Source organism: Diabrotica undecimpunctata, chromosome 3 (genome assembly GCF_040954645.1).
Source record: "Diabrotica undecimpunctata isolate CICGRU chromosome 3, icDiaUnde3, whole genome shotgun sequence".
Classification (NCBI taxonomy): Eukaryota; Metazoa; Arthropoda; class Insecta; order Coleoptera; family Chrysomelidae; genus Diabrotica; species Diabrotica undecimpunctata.
This window is the reverse complement of record NC_092805.1, coordinates 113036497-113050322: the sequence shown is the minus strand read 5'-3', so window position 1 is coordinate 113050322 and position 13826 is coordinate 113036497. Positions and strand designations below refer to the sequence as shown.

Sequence of the window (13826 nt, the reverse complement as noted above, 5' to 3'; positions counted from 1 at the left end):
CGGTGGTACAAACAAAGATTTTAAAATTGGAGATTATGTTTAAGAAAAGTACCGACACAACGCTAGTTCGCAATAAATCGATGTATTTTTTCTTTTTTCAAGCATTTTTAAACTCCTTGCGATAAAAAATAGGATACCTATTTAAAATTCAAATCATTCAATAGTCTACTGAAAGGTCGTTAACATCTTAACAACTAAAACTAACTCATAACATCGTTACATATATATACCAAAAGTATTATTCTAGAATAATCCAAAGTAGTCCCACCTCTAATTCGCCTACGTGACCGGTTGTTCTCTCTCGCACTCGATACATCGCGAAAGTTCTCGAAGCGTTTTCGAGATGCAACCGTTACATGGGCCATGCCGAAAGCATGTTCGTAACAATATATATTGGACTTAATTAGGTGCTTTTAATTTATGCTCACAGTATTTTTTCTTTAAATGTAAACAGAAAAGACCAAGAGCCTCTTGTAAATATTTGGGGGTTCTTCTTTCTTGTACATACATTTCTTGACATTTTCCAGATTACTACACCGATTTTTATTTGATTTCATTTAAATATTTTAATTGTTATGCAAAAACGGTTCATTTTTAGTTTATTTCTACAATCTTAGATTTTAAAAATGGGTACAACTATAGAATATTTATATTCTTTTTTAGATTTTATCTGAAAAAAAATTTCAAATACATCAGCATGTCAGAACCGCGAAACATTTAACTAAAAAAGTAAAAACCACATCCGGTGAAAAATATCAACCTTCAGTGTCCAAGTGCTTTCAGTCAAGTTCCAAAAAACAAACCAAACAAGAAATTTTTAACAAAGACTTGTGTCGTGTATTAGTATCTTCTAATATACCGCTTTCAAAATTATCTAATGAAAACTTTAGTTCTTTTTTAAAAAATTATTGCAAACAAAACATTCCCAGTGAACGAACTCTAAAGAGAAATAATGTCAAGTTGTTATACTCCTCAGTTATCCACAACATAAAAGCCGAAATAGGTAATAATTACTTTTACATATGTGTGGACGAGACCACTGACTCGTCAGGAAGATACATTGTGCACATTTTGATTAGTGTACTTAGCGATGAAACCTTTCCAAAATCGTTTTAATTTCCTGTAAGCAAGTGGAAAAAACCAACGCTTTAACAATATCACGGTTTCTACAAGAAGCATTAGCAAACTTTTTTCTTCCTGCTGCTGTGCCTAATGATAAATTATTCCTTATTTTATCTGATGCCCCACCATATGTGGTGAAAGCAGGACAAAATTTAAAAATATTTTATCCAAACTTAATACATGTCACTTGTTTAGCGCATGGAATAAACAGAGTTGCGGAGGAAGTAAGAAAATAATTTCCACTAGTTAACAGTTTAATAGCGAGCGTCAAAAAGGTGTTCCTGAAATCACCTGTAAGAATACAATGTTACAGAGATATGCTTCCTGCTGTTCCGCTGCCACCGCAACCCATTTTAACACGTTGGGGAATATGGTTGGAAGCAAGCTAATTTCTATGCTGATCATTTTGTTGATTAAAAAAAAAATAATTAACCATTTTACGGATGATAGTTGCCAATCTTTATTGGAAGCTAAGCAAGCCTTTCAAAATAACATCCTCTAACAGCAACTGTCATTCATAAAATCAAATTATAGTTTTGTCCAGAAAACTATAACTCAATTAGAATCCTCAAAATTATCATTGTTAGAGAGTAGTTTTAATAAAAAAATTTGAGTCTTTGTGTCAAAACGTTAAAGGTACTATAGGAAAGGAAATTTTTCAAAAATTTAAAGTAACCATGGAAAAACATAGTGGTTACCAGGTTCTTTCTGAAGTAGTTCAAGTACTAGCTGGGGCATTTTCCGAACCACTTAATTTAGAACCATCTATTAGAGTAAATTTGAAAAATGCCCCAGTTACATCAGTTGATGTCGAAAGAAGTTTTTCTATTTACAAATATATGTATTCAGATAGAAGCTATAAGTTTTTATTAGAAAATTTTGAACATCATTTAATAATCTATTGTTACCACAATTCAAAATAATATTTATATGTTAAAATAATTGTATATGTTATGTATTTATAATATTTAAGTATTTTGTAAATAAAAAAATATTGTAAATATTTTTTATTACATGCATATTTTCTAGATAAATATGCATATTTTGCATAAAACACTGCATATTTTTGCATAAAATACTGCATATTTATGCGCATATTTCATACTTTTTTATTTGCATATTTGCCTAAGTCTACTTATTAGGAACGGAAGATACTGAAGTAAGAAAGAATAAAGAAATTTAATTATACAAAGTGAAAAAATGGACAAAGATTGAAACAAATTAAAAGGAAAATGTCTATCTTTTCTATACAGGACAAGGAAAACTCTTAAAAGTAAAATACATATAAAAACAAATAAACAATCACACTTAAAGGTAATGGATTTTCTAAATAGCTAGGACGTTGTAAATAGTTGCGTAGATATAACTGGCAACGATGAAATGGAAGATTAGACAGTCCGACACATTTATGGTTACGTATGATAACCCAGGCAAAGTTTAAAAATAACGTAATTTAATTGCAAAATATAATTTAAACAATGAGATATTTAATTCAAGAAAATTAAAATTGTGATACATACATCAAATATAAAATTGTAAGAGTAGGCATCAAAGCACCAGAATTCTGGGGTGCTGAGCCAGAGATATGGTTTCTCCGACTAGAAGCTCAATTTCGACAAGCAAAGATCACCTCGGATAGCTGTAAGTTTGATCACACAGTAGCTAGCACACAGATCACACAGTGATATATTATTAGAAGTAGCAGACAAAGTGAGAAACCCAACTAACGACAATGCCTATGAACAATTAAAAGTTCGGCTTCTCGACAAATATGGCATCAGCCCAGATGAAAATATCCACAGGTTAGGAACTCACTCTGGGTGACTTAAAACCTACTCAACTGCTTCATCAGATGCAAGCTCTGGCCATGGATAGCATCAGTATACAAGTTCTTAAGAATATTTGATTGGACCGCCTGCCACCTTCGGTTCGAACTTGCTAAGAAAGCCGATAAGTTTATCTGGTGTTCTAGTTTCCAGTCATGGCTGTTACCGAAAGCCCCACCTTAGACAAAGCAGTGGCTGCATTGAGTGACCAAGTTAAAGCTTTATCCAAAAGATTAACTGTATCTGAAGAAGAGCAACAGCTTCGAATGATCAAGAGCATCAAGTTATCATCTGGCGAGCAGTGTTACTACCATCGAAGATTTGGTGCGCAAACAAAATCAACAAGGATAAATCAAAATTCATAAAACGGACAGTGAACTTCCTGGGTGCCACAGTCTCCCCAACTGACGTTCTTTCATTACCGGCTAAAGTTAGTGCGATTCGCAAGTTTCCACAATCTACGACCTATCGACAGCTACGACGTTTTATGGACATGCTCAATTTCTACATACGTTGGTTATCAAACGCTGCGAAAGAGCTAATGCCACTAACAGAGCTACTATCTCAGCAAAATAAGAAACAGCACGAATTCACATTGACACCAACGGCGGCAGCAGCTTTCACCAAAGTCAAAGAACTCCTGGCCACTTTGACTGAATTGGTTTTTGAAGCACGGAATGCTCAATTGAACGGTGTTTGTTTGAATCGGCGGTGTTTTGCAACAGCTCGTAGGTGAACACCTACAGCCTATCGCCTTCTTTTCTCGAAAACTTTCTGGGACGGAATGAAACTACAGCACTGATTACCGTGAGCTACTTGACATATTCAGTGGCATACATCACTTCCGCCATTTTCTCGAGGGCATGACGTTTACGATTTATACCTGATTGGAAGGCAAACTGAATCACGTTTGCCTTCCAACAACGACATGAAAGACAGTCTCCACAACAGATACGTCAACTGAATTTATTGGCCAATTATTCTTGACCGATATTCGACATATTCAGGGTGCAGAAAATGTCGTTTTCGATTGTCTCTCTCTCTCTCTCGACCTGAAGTAGACGCTGTCAGAGCACCCATTACCATTGACTATGACGGGCTCTCCGAAGCTCAGACAGCAGAAGAGGGTCTCCAACAAACCCTGAACGATCCTGCCAGCTCCTTACAACTTCAACGCATAGTACTACCAGACAGCTAGCGACCCAGTTTTTGTTCAGTCCAAGATGATCGTGTACAAGTTTATGTGCCAGCTGTATTCCAGATATATGTTTCCCTGAAGTTAAACACGCAGTCCCGCTCAGGGCACGTGGCACAACATGAATCGTTAAGTCAAGCAATGGTCACGAGAGTGCATCCAATTTCATCGTGCCAAAATTGGACGTCACACTGTTACACCTGTGAAACCTCTAGGAATGCCTGATGATCGATTCGCACACATACATATCGACATCGTGGGCGCACTTCCAACAAGTCAGAGCTTTCGATACCTGTTTACAATCATCGATCGTTTCACGAGATGGCCAGAGGCCATAACTATTCCAGAGATTACAACCGAAGTAGTCGCCTAGAAACTTCTTGGGGAATGGATATCCTGGTTTGGTGAGCCAGCGACCATAACTACAGACAGAGGTAGACAATTTGAGAGCCAGTTGTTTCGCCAGCTCAATACAATGCTAGGAGTACATCATATTAAGACCACTGCCTACCACAGTCAAGCGGGTGTATTGAACGTTTTCACCGTAGTGGCAAGTTTATCACAGTAGATGTCCAAAATGTTACTCAACGAGTTTCCATCGATCGACTCAAACCAGCATACATTCTAGCGGCCCAACAAGTGCAGGAAGAACATGCATATGCCAAACGCCTGCTGAGCAACACAGGTCAACAGAGCCGTTCGAAACCAGCAGGTTCCTCACTGGAGGGGAGCCCTGTGGCGAATTGACACTTAACTGCCTGCCACACATGGGTGGACTGTGTTGCTGAAGCGGGTGAACGTCGGCGCCGAAAGGCAGGCTGGCAAGAAGACAGAAGAAGAGAAGGCAGTTAGCTGATCCTCATCAGAATAGGATTTAACTAAAGTGTTAGTAAAGCGATTACTTTGTTTCCCGCAAAACAGGCCACCATATTATCAAAGAATATAGACGCTTAGGTTAGGTTAAGCGTCTATATTTTTGATATTACTAACAAAGAATATAGACGCTTATAGCTATAAGCGTCTATATTCTTTGTTAGAGATAATTCATGTCGTGGACCTGACGTAATCATTTAGTGACGTCGATCTACGAACGAAACAATGATATCAGGTAGGAATTGCTAAAAATATGCAGTTCTTTTTAGTGGATGATCATAGCGAGACAGAAACGAACTAGTTTTTGCGTTAGTGAAATAGCTATAATATTTTTTTTGTGAACAATCGTTTTTAATATTCTATCATTTTTTGGATCATTTTGAATAAAAAAGGTTAATTGTAATTTTTCTCTTACGTTGATCGTTTTCAACTTATAAACAATTTACAACTGAAAAAAAAACGAAAAATGATGATTGAAAGCTCAAAAACATACAATTATTTTTGAATTCACCAATCCTTGTTCTATCAGTTTCTGATACTTTAGTTTGGGCTTATTTAATTTAAAAACATTGTTTTTAGTTGTTTGAGGCCCTTATCACAACCAAAAATTGGATTTATACAAAACTGTTTAATAAATTAGGACCACTTTTTGTATGAGCGACCTCTTGAACATTATTCTGCGGTATTTTATGAAAGTGATTATGCAAAAAATCGCATGGGAATATTTTTCCCAAGGAATTCGAGGTTTTCGTCTTGTATAAACATATTTTGCTGAACTTAAAACCAAAATCCTATTTTTTTTATCATACCTTGATTTATTTATTTATTTGTCCTTTAGATTTTTTTCAGTTCTTAAAAGGTTTATGTATAAGACAAATTAGTGCAATGTAAATATTTTACATTTTTACACAGCAATTCTTATCGGCAGCTAAGACGAGAAGTCGTAAATTTTTATTACATCTTTCAATGTGAGATAAAATAAAAATGCGATGACTAAAATGGAAGGTAATGATACGATTAGAGAAACATAATATGTCATGTTTATTGGAAATACTCGACATCATTACCACGTGCAAATCCTACCCCTGTCACCTAATTTCCTATGAAATTAAAATGGTAAATGTTTTTAGGGTCCATTTATTTTTTCGGGCATGCGTACTTACGAGGTCCACGACGTTTTGAAACATCTTTACTAACCTAAGGTGTTTGTTTACAAAATGTCTGTTCGAAAAAAATGGCTGACACAATTTTTTGATGAAAGGTCATATGAATAAACTACCACAGGACACGTAGAATACAATCGACAACGCTGCTGCTGTCATTTTACGAACCAACGATTCGGATGTACTCGATTTGATATATTTTTGTTTTTGCACTCATTCATGAATGAGTATACTTAACCACATATTTGCATTGATTATAATGTCCTCTTTGGTCTCACAATTTAGAATTAATTAGGCATTCTACGGCTCATAAACAGAATAAGAAAAGTTTAACAAAAGCTGTGAAGAAATTTAACTTTAATATTATTACCTACTGTACATATTCCAAGCGTGGAATACATTGTATATAATGACTGTAACAAAGGAAACATTTGTTCAACTGCAAGAAAAATATGGTAAAGTTATTAAACTACTGGAAGAAGATAGTAAATTAGATCCTGAAACTGAACCATTTTTATCAAAATATTCCGCTAGGCAAATTTTGATTGGTATGAAAGCACAAATTGAAAGTTTGTTAAGGGGCCAGGGAATGGAAGAATCTTGTCGAAAAAAGTTAAATGGTAATGTATAAACATGTATGATACCTAGTTTTAATTAAGGGTTATGTGACAATCAATACTTCACGACTTTTTAATTCACACTTTGAATCCTTCCTTGTCTAAGCTTTGAATGATATTTGGGGAAGGTTAGCTTAGGCAGTTATGCATTTGTTTTTATTAATTTTTTTTTGTGCTAGGTCAATTATTAATGTTGCCTTTTTTAATGGCTTTCATCAAGCCTGTTCATGAGGTCCATTCCATGAATTTGTGAGCTTTTTTTCTATTAGAGTTAGCTTCATACATCCTGATGCTAGTCTACATATTTTGTTTAGGATGACATCACTTTTTGGAGTGGATCTGAACCAGACCAGGGAAGCTATTCAGGGAACTATCTAGCATGACCACAGGCAGTTTAGTATATTTGTGTGTTCGCAAGTGAGACATCCCATTAAATTTAGAATCTCCTATTTGTTGGTGTCAGGAGATAGAAGAAGCTTACTTGCATCTTGACTGCTGCCATGATTCCACCCCCAAGCCAGACCATTATCTTGTCTTCTTTATAAGCTCATATTCAGCATCAACAATATTTACTATGGGGTGTCCGAGTGAGCAGATCATACAGTTTTGTCAACAGCCTTCTGTGATTCACTTTATTGTGAACAGAGTGCAGGTCAACCAGTTTGAGACCTGCTATTTGTTTATTTTCTATTCCTTCTTCTATGTGTTCTGTGAGGTTGAGAATTTGGCTGTGCATAATATAACTGGTCTAAACCCAGGTGGTATAAGATTCTTATCTACATTAAAGATTGATGTATAGTTTTTGGGCCTATCTGGATTTACTTGTAAACCGTGTCTCTAGGCAATTTTTTTCAAATTGGGGGTTTGTAATTATGTTTAATTTCTGAGGTATTGAACTGGACCTCCATTTAGAAGGAGCTGTTGAGCAACTTGGTCTGGTGTTACTTTATGGGGTTGCCTAGTTCAATTAGGGTCGCAACTGAGCTTCTTGATGAATTTCCATACCATCTACCTACTGAGTGTCATATCAATTTTGCCCTTCCATCTATTTTGTTAGTCTTGCCTTACTGAATATTTCTATTAGTGCCTTTTTTTTGTTTTTTCTTTATACAGTTTTTCATATGTGACCAGAATGTCCAGTCTCCACAAAGGTGTCATAGTTCTCCTGGGTATGCCTCAAATGATTGATGGCCATGTCTATGTACTATACGAATTTTTTTTATTTGGCCCTTTGGAAGTTGAATGTTCGATGGAAAGAAATTTTTATTGTTCTTATTGTTGTATACACCTATATCCTTATAGGGATGTACCAAATTTGTATAGGATTGGTTCATAAACTTTTTTTATGCTGCAGTTCTGGATGTTGGGAGTTTATGAAGTTATAGCTTTGTCTTCAGATTTACTTGGTAAAGGAACAGGACAATTTTGGGTCATGTAAGAATGTCAAATTATATGTTTCTGCTCACTGCTCCAACACTTGATGATTATTATCTGTCTTACTATAGAGGTCCCTCACTCTCAAGAGGGATGTGGCGATGGAAATCTCTCACAATGAACTGGGTCTTTTAGTATTTTTAAATCGGGGGTCTTTGTGAAGTTAAATATTGTTTCTGATGGTTTGTGACTGATGTCACCGCATTGTCGCTGCTCTTGATGGTTCAATGCTGTGTTGTGTTGTTCTACCTGTCAATAGCACTGTCAAGTCTGTGTAATTATTGCACTGTTATACTTTTGATGTGCTCCCTCTACAATTAGGCACAGTGAACTTATCTTTGGCCTGCATACATATTTGTCTCTATAGGTTTCCTGTAGACACAAAGTCCCAGCTTATGGTTCTGCCTAGTTTGGATACAATGTTTTTCTTGTTCTTCAAAAGTCCCTTAACAGTTAGGCTAACAGTTAGAATTGACTGAAAAAAGCTCAGTGAAGCTACTTTGTTGATATGACTTTTTATTTTTCGTGTATAATATTTAAGGTGACTATGACCAAATTGAACTTTAAAAATTGATATATACTTGTTTGAATGTTTTATGTCTATCAGGATTAATTACAAAACTTTTTAAAAACTGATACCTTACTAAGAAATGAATAATTCTTGTTTGCTTTCTTGTTGTTTATTGTAGAATGATATAAAGAACACATAATTTAGTAATGAAAGTGTCCAAACATATTAATTTTGTTTTTCTTTTACTTTTAGCCATGCTAGGTACTGTTTATTTGTACCTGGGTATGATATCACTTGATACAGGAGAAGTTTCTATGGGTAAAAGTAATCTTGAAAAATGCAAAGAAATAATAGAAAAATTTCAAATGGAACCAGATTTTATATTAATAGCACTCAATATGTATAACCAGTTCGGAATAATGCTGTCAGTTAATGAACCAAAAAGTTCGAAATTATATTTGGATATAGCTGAAAATTTATATGCAGACTTTAAAAGAAAAGGTGCGAATCCAATTGATATTAGTGATTTATTTCAATTAAATAATGAATCACATAATGTGAAAATTGGTTTACAAAATTTGGAAACAATACACACACTCACATTATATTATTTAGCTCAGATATTTGGCGCAATGCAAGATGCTTTAAGAAGTTCAGTGTATTGTCATTTAACATTAAAAAAACAATTAGAAATGGGTGTCTATGATCCTATCGATTGGGCATTGAATGCAGCAACATTATCCCAATTTTTTATGGAAAAAAATTGTTTTAAACAAGCACGGCATCATCTAGCAGCAAGTTTGTTTATTCTTGATGAACATAAGAAACAGTTGGATTTTAATAAAGAAGAAACTGAAGCTTACAATGCCCAGTTAGAGACTTACAATCATAGGAGTGCTGATGTTGCAAGATGTTGGTTAAAATATGGAATAATTCTACTTTCAAAATCGAAAGAACGACTTTTGAATCATACTGATGACATTACTGAACACTGTTCTCTCTCAACAAATTTTTCAGATCTGAATATTAATTTCGAAGGAAATCTGTCAAAATATGATTTAAAAAATTTAATCTTTAGTGATCTTAATATATCAAGTTATGAACAAGAAATAACGGATCAATTCATATTAGTTCTACCTGACGCAAAGAAAGTATTTTTACATTCTCAAATGTGGGCCAACAAAGCTCAAGAATATTACACTTTAGAAACTTTAGCATCGGATTTCATAGAAATAGTATTAGATCAAACACAGTTATATTATAATCTAATATTCTTTGAAGATGATTCAGAGAATCAAGCTAAATTGCACAAACGGAGGATAAAACTTCTTGAAAACGTCATTGCGAATGTAAATTCTCAATATTATCTACAATATTGTAGGCAAGTTTGGTTTGAATTAGCTAGAACTTATGCCGATATTTTAGATATAAAATATGATAAATTAAGAGATACAAAATCCCGACCTACTCCACATAGTCTCGCAAAAATAAACCACTTAGTCGATAATGGTATTACTCATTATACAAACTTTATAAATTCCTTTAAAGATAAAGTCACAGAAGTATTACCAGAAAAAATTCCGGATGATGTTGAAAGGCCATTCCTTCAAGCCTACTTTCATAAAGCTGCTTTATACGGAAGATATGTATCTCTTGACAAAGAAGTGCAGTTAAAAAACACCGAATTAAGCTTAGATTGCTATAAATATATTTATGATTATTGTGAAAAACATAAAAAAAGTAAAGAACTCATTGCCATGGAACATGGTATTTGCAAGGAGATGGTTACCTTGTTGCCCGTAAAAATACTCAAATTGAAAAATTCCTAAGCTTCTATCTTTCAAGTTAAAAACTGTCTTGTTTACTGGATCCTAGTCATAATAAGAAAATATTCTATTTCGTGTATAAGAGTTTTTTCAGTAATTATTAATAAATACAGTTGTTTATTGAAAGTTTTTTTTAAATATTTTTCCGACATTTTTCAGAATTTTTAAACCTTTCATGGAGACATTGCTTCTGGGCCTGAACGTCCAACTGTTTCAGTCGTTATGGGACCAAACTGTCACAGCTGGTGATGTTTAAATTTCTGATAGCCGTGGCTAATCGAAGTATTTTCATTAGATTATTATAGTATCGAGATCGACATAATTTTCTTTCAAAGAAGACTATAGGCCCAATACTCAATAATGGACTGGACATAAATACAACGATAAATATATCAAAGACAAAGCTAGTTGTGGTTAAATACGTAAACTGGTGAAGAACGAAAGAAAACCGCAACTATAACATCAACATTTGAAAATAAAACAGTCAATGACTTTATTACAAGAAGAGTCAAAACTTTGAAATAGAAATTTAAAAATGCTGCAAGCTCGGTTGGAACAAAAGTTAGTGAAGTTAATGTGGGTCCCCACACCCATGCGAATAACGAAAATGAAAACCTATCAAAGAGCGCATATCGCTGTAATAGTGAAAACGCGAGAATCGTTTAATAATTAAAATCATCATTTACAAAAAAGTTCTGGGTAGGTAGGGGAAGTGCAGGTATTGACGCCCACTTAGCAATTTATTGAATTAAACAAAAACTGTAGGTCTTGAAACAGAATGTCAACTGTCAAAATACGGTCATGTTATCTACTTCTAATTATTTAAGCCTAAAAGTGTTCATTTATTTTATTTTGCGGAGTATTACGTTTGTTTTCACAAACTTCTATGGCGCTGTTGGGATCATCCGAATTATGATCGTTGCAAATTTCCATTTCATAGAGGGATAAAGGGCTTGACGAACTATCGTCAAATTTAACTTTCCTCGTGACAAGTTTTACTTTCTTACTGACGTTTTTTACAGTTAATGGAAGTTTTTGTTTTTCTTTCTTCTGTAATTTTCTCCTCCAGTTTTCTTTTTCTGGAGTTGCCGTCAAAATCTTTGAAATACCTAATTTTCTACCCCTCTTTTAATTTATTTTCAGTCACTACGTACAACGGTGACATTTCTTCAAATAGATATATCTCCTTGTCTCATTTAGATTCGTAACATCCGATTTTGATGATGGAGTGACATCTGCCTGAGCTTCGTTGGCTTTTGATGTAGTTGGAATGACATCAGGTTCATCTACATCTTTTGAAGGCACTCGATTTGTTTCTGAGGTATAGGGAGTAATATCAACTTCAGGAAGTTGTAGTTCGACAGAGGGAATATTAGAAAGGGTGGAAGGTAAAAAATCTTCACCCGTGAAAATATTTGGTATATATATGAAACAATACCACTTATTTCGGAGCCCTTTTAAACTTTTTCAATGGTAACTACACGAACGAATACCTGATTAAAAAATAAATATACTATATTACCGAACTCTATTGCACTTTTCCCTTTCCGTGTCTAACTGCATTTATAGCTTCCTGAAGATGTTCTGCTCCAAGTTGTCTTTGCGAATTCACTCATGTCTTCGGCATTCTTTATCCTGATTTAAAAATGTATAATACCGCCCAAGTTGGGCGAAATTACCCGCCATTGCCATATTACAAGTAATACAATTTTTGATCTTTATTTCTCAAAATATTGTAAATATAATAATAGGGGAACGACGGGTAATTACGAACACTTAAGGAAAATAATTGTTTATTTGAAATATAAAAATGTTGAACATTTGGAAACCACTACACAGTGACTAACAGTAATGCAGCTATTAATTTTTGTTATTGAATAATCAAAAATAAAAATTTTAATAATAAAAAAACTCAATTAAAAATTTTCACGAAATGTTCGCTGTTACCCGAAATGTCGGGTAATAATAAACATGAGAAGGGTAATGGCGAACAGTATTACCTATTAACAAAAATCACATTTATAGTTGTCCGGTGTGTCCGAGCCGCTGCATAATTTATGCACCCATCCACCACATATAATGCAACGGAACCAAAGTTCGCTTTTCCCGAACTCACCACAAATTAAACAAGATTCTCCTTCATTACAATCGTCGGTATTAATATCGTCATTGTCATCAGATTCATCATCTTTATATGATGTCGAATCTTCCTCTTCGCTTGAAGATTGTAGTACTTTTCTCTTTGCAGTTTTATTTTTCTTTTTTAAAAAATTTTGTTTTTCAATTTCTTTTTCCATTTTTTGTTTCCTTTTAAGCTCCTTTTGTTCGAGTTCTAATTTCAAAGGCGTTGAGGTTAATATTTCGGATCTTTGTTTTTTTCTTACACCCTTCTTCGGAACAGATATCATTTGTTTTTCTTTCGGTAAAGGCAAGATATCGCTGAATGAAACATTTTCGGTATTTTCACATATCTGGTTTTCTTTGGAAGAGCCTGGTTGGGGTTCCAGTAAATCTTCTTGAATAGTTTGTGAAAGACCTTCTTGGCTATTATTTTGTTGAGTTTGATTATCGTTTGAACTGTAAAAGTCTTCTTCATTAAATGTATTTCGGTTGAATGAAAAAATTCCGGTCTTCTCAAAACTGTTTGCAGCTTTGTCTATGCTTGCAACTCTAGTATACGCCTTTGAGAATAAAGTGCTTATATGGCACATTTCAATTTTCTCATAGGGTTGAGATTTTAAAAACGAATCACATTCAACGTCATATGCTCGCTTCAATGATGAGAAAAAGCTAACGTCTAGTGGTTGCAGACGATGCGAGGTATGTGGAGGTATCATCGAGCAAAAAGACAAAAGAGGGAATCTAATCGTTATGAAAAGGCGACCAAAAAAGTGGCCTCTGATGGCGGACATATCCGGAAATGCGAATGCGCCAAATTTAAATTTTCCGACACTTATTAACAGTAGCTATAAAATAGTTTTCAGAATGTGTCTTAGACGAGAAAATTTTAATTAAATATTAACGATAACAGTCTAAAATGTGAAACAATTGTTAAAAAACTTCAATATAAATAAGATTTCATGTGGCAGTTGGGACAAATAATAACATAACCCAACTAAATTTGATTTCTTAAACAAGGAAAGACTCTCTTTCCTTGTTTAATTTGGCCTCTCAAGAGGTATTGACAGCATAATGATACCATTTTCTTTGCAAAAATTATAAATTGCAATAGACATGTGGGTGCAAGAACAACGAAGTT

At 34.3% G+C, this 13826-nt stretch overlaps 1 protein-coding gene across 1 annotated transcript; it reads left to right on the top strand.

Annotated features, from left to right (window-relative positions):
* Positions 1-6374: 6374 nt before the first annotated feature.
* On the top strand, positions 6375-10693 carry LOC140437239 (KIF-binding protein-like). Its single transcript, XM_072526641.1, has 2 exons — positions 6375-6799; positions 8994-10693. The coding sequence occupies exons 1-2, from the start codon at positions 6589-6591 to the stop codon at positions 10568-10570; spliced, it is 1788 nt and encodes a 595-aa protein (XP_072382742.1). The 5' UTR covers positions 6375-6588; the 3' UTR covers positions 10571-10693.
* Positions 10694-13826: the final 3133 nt, after the last annotated feature.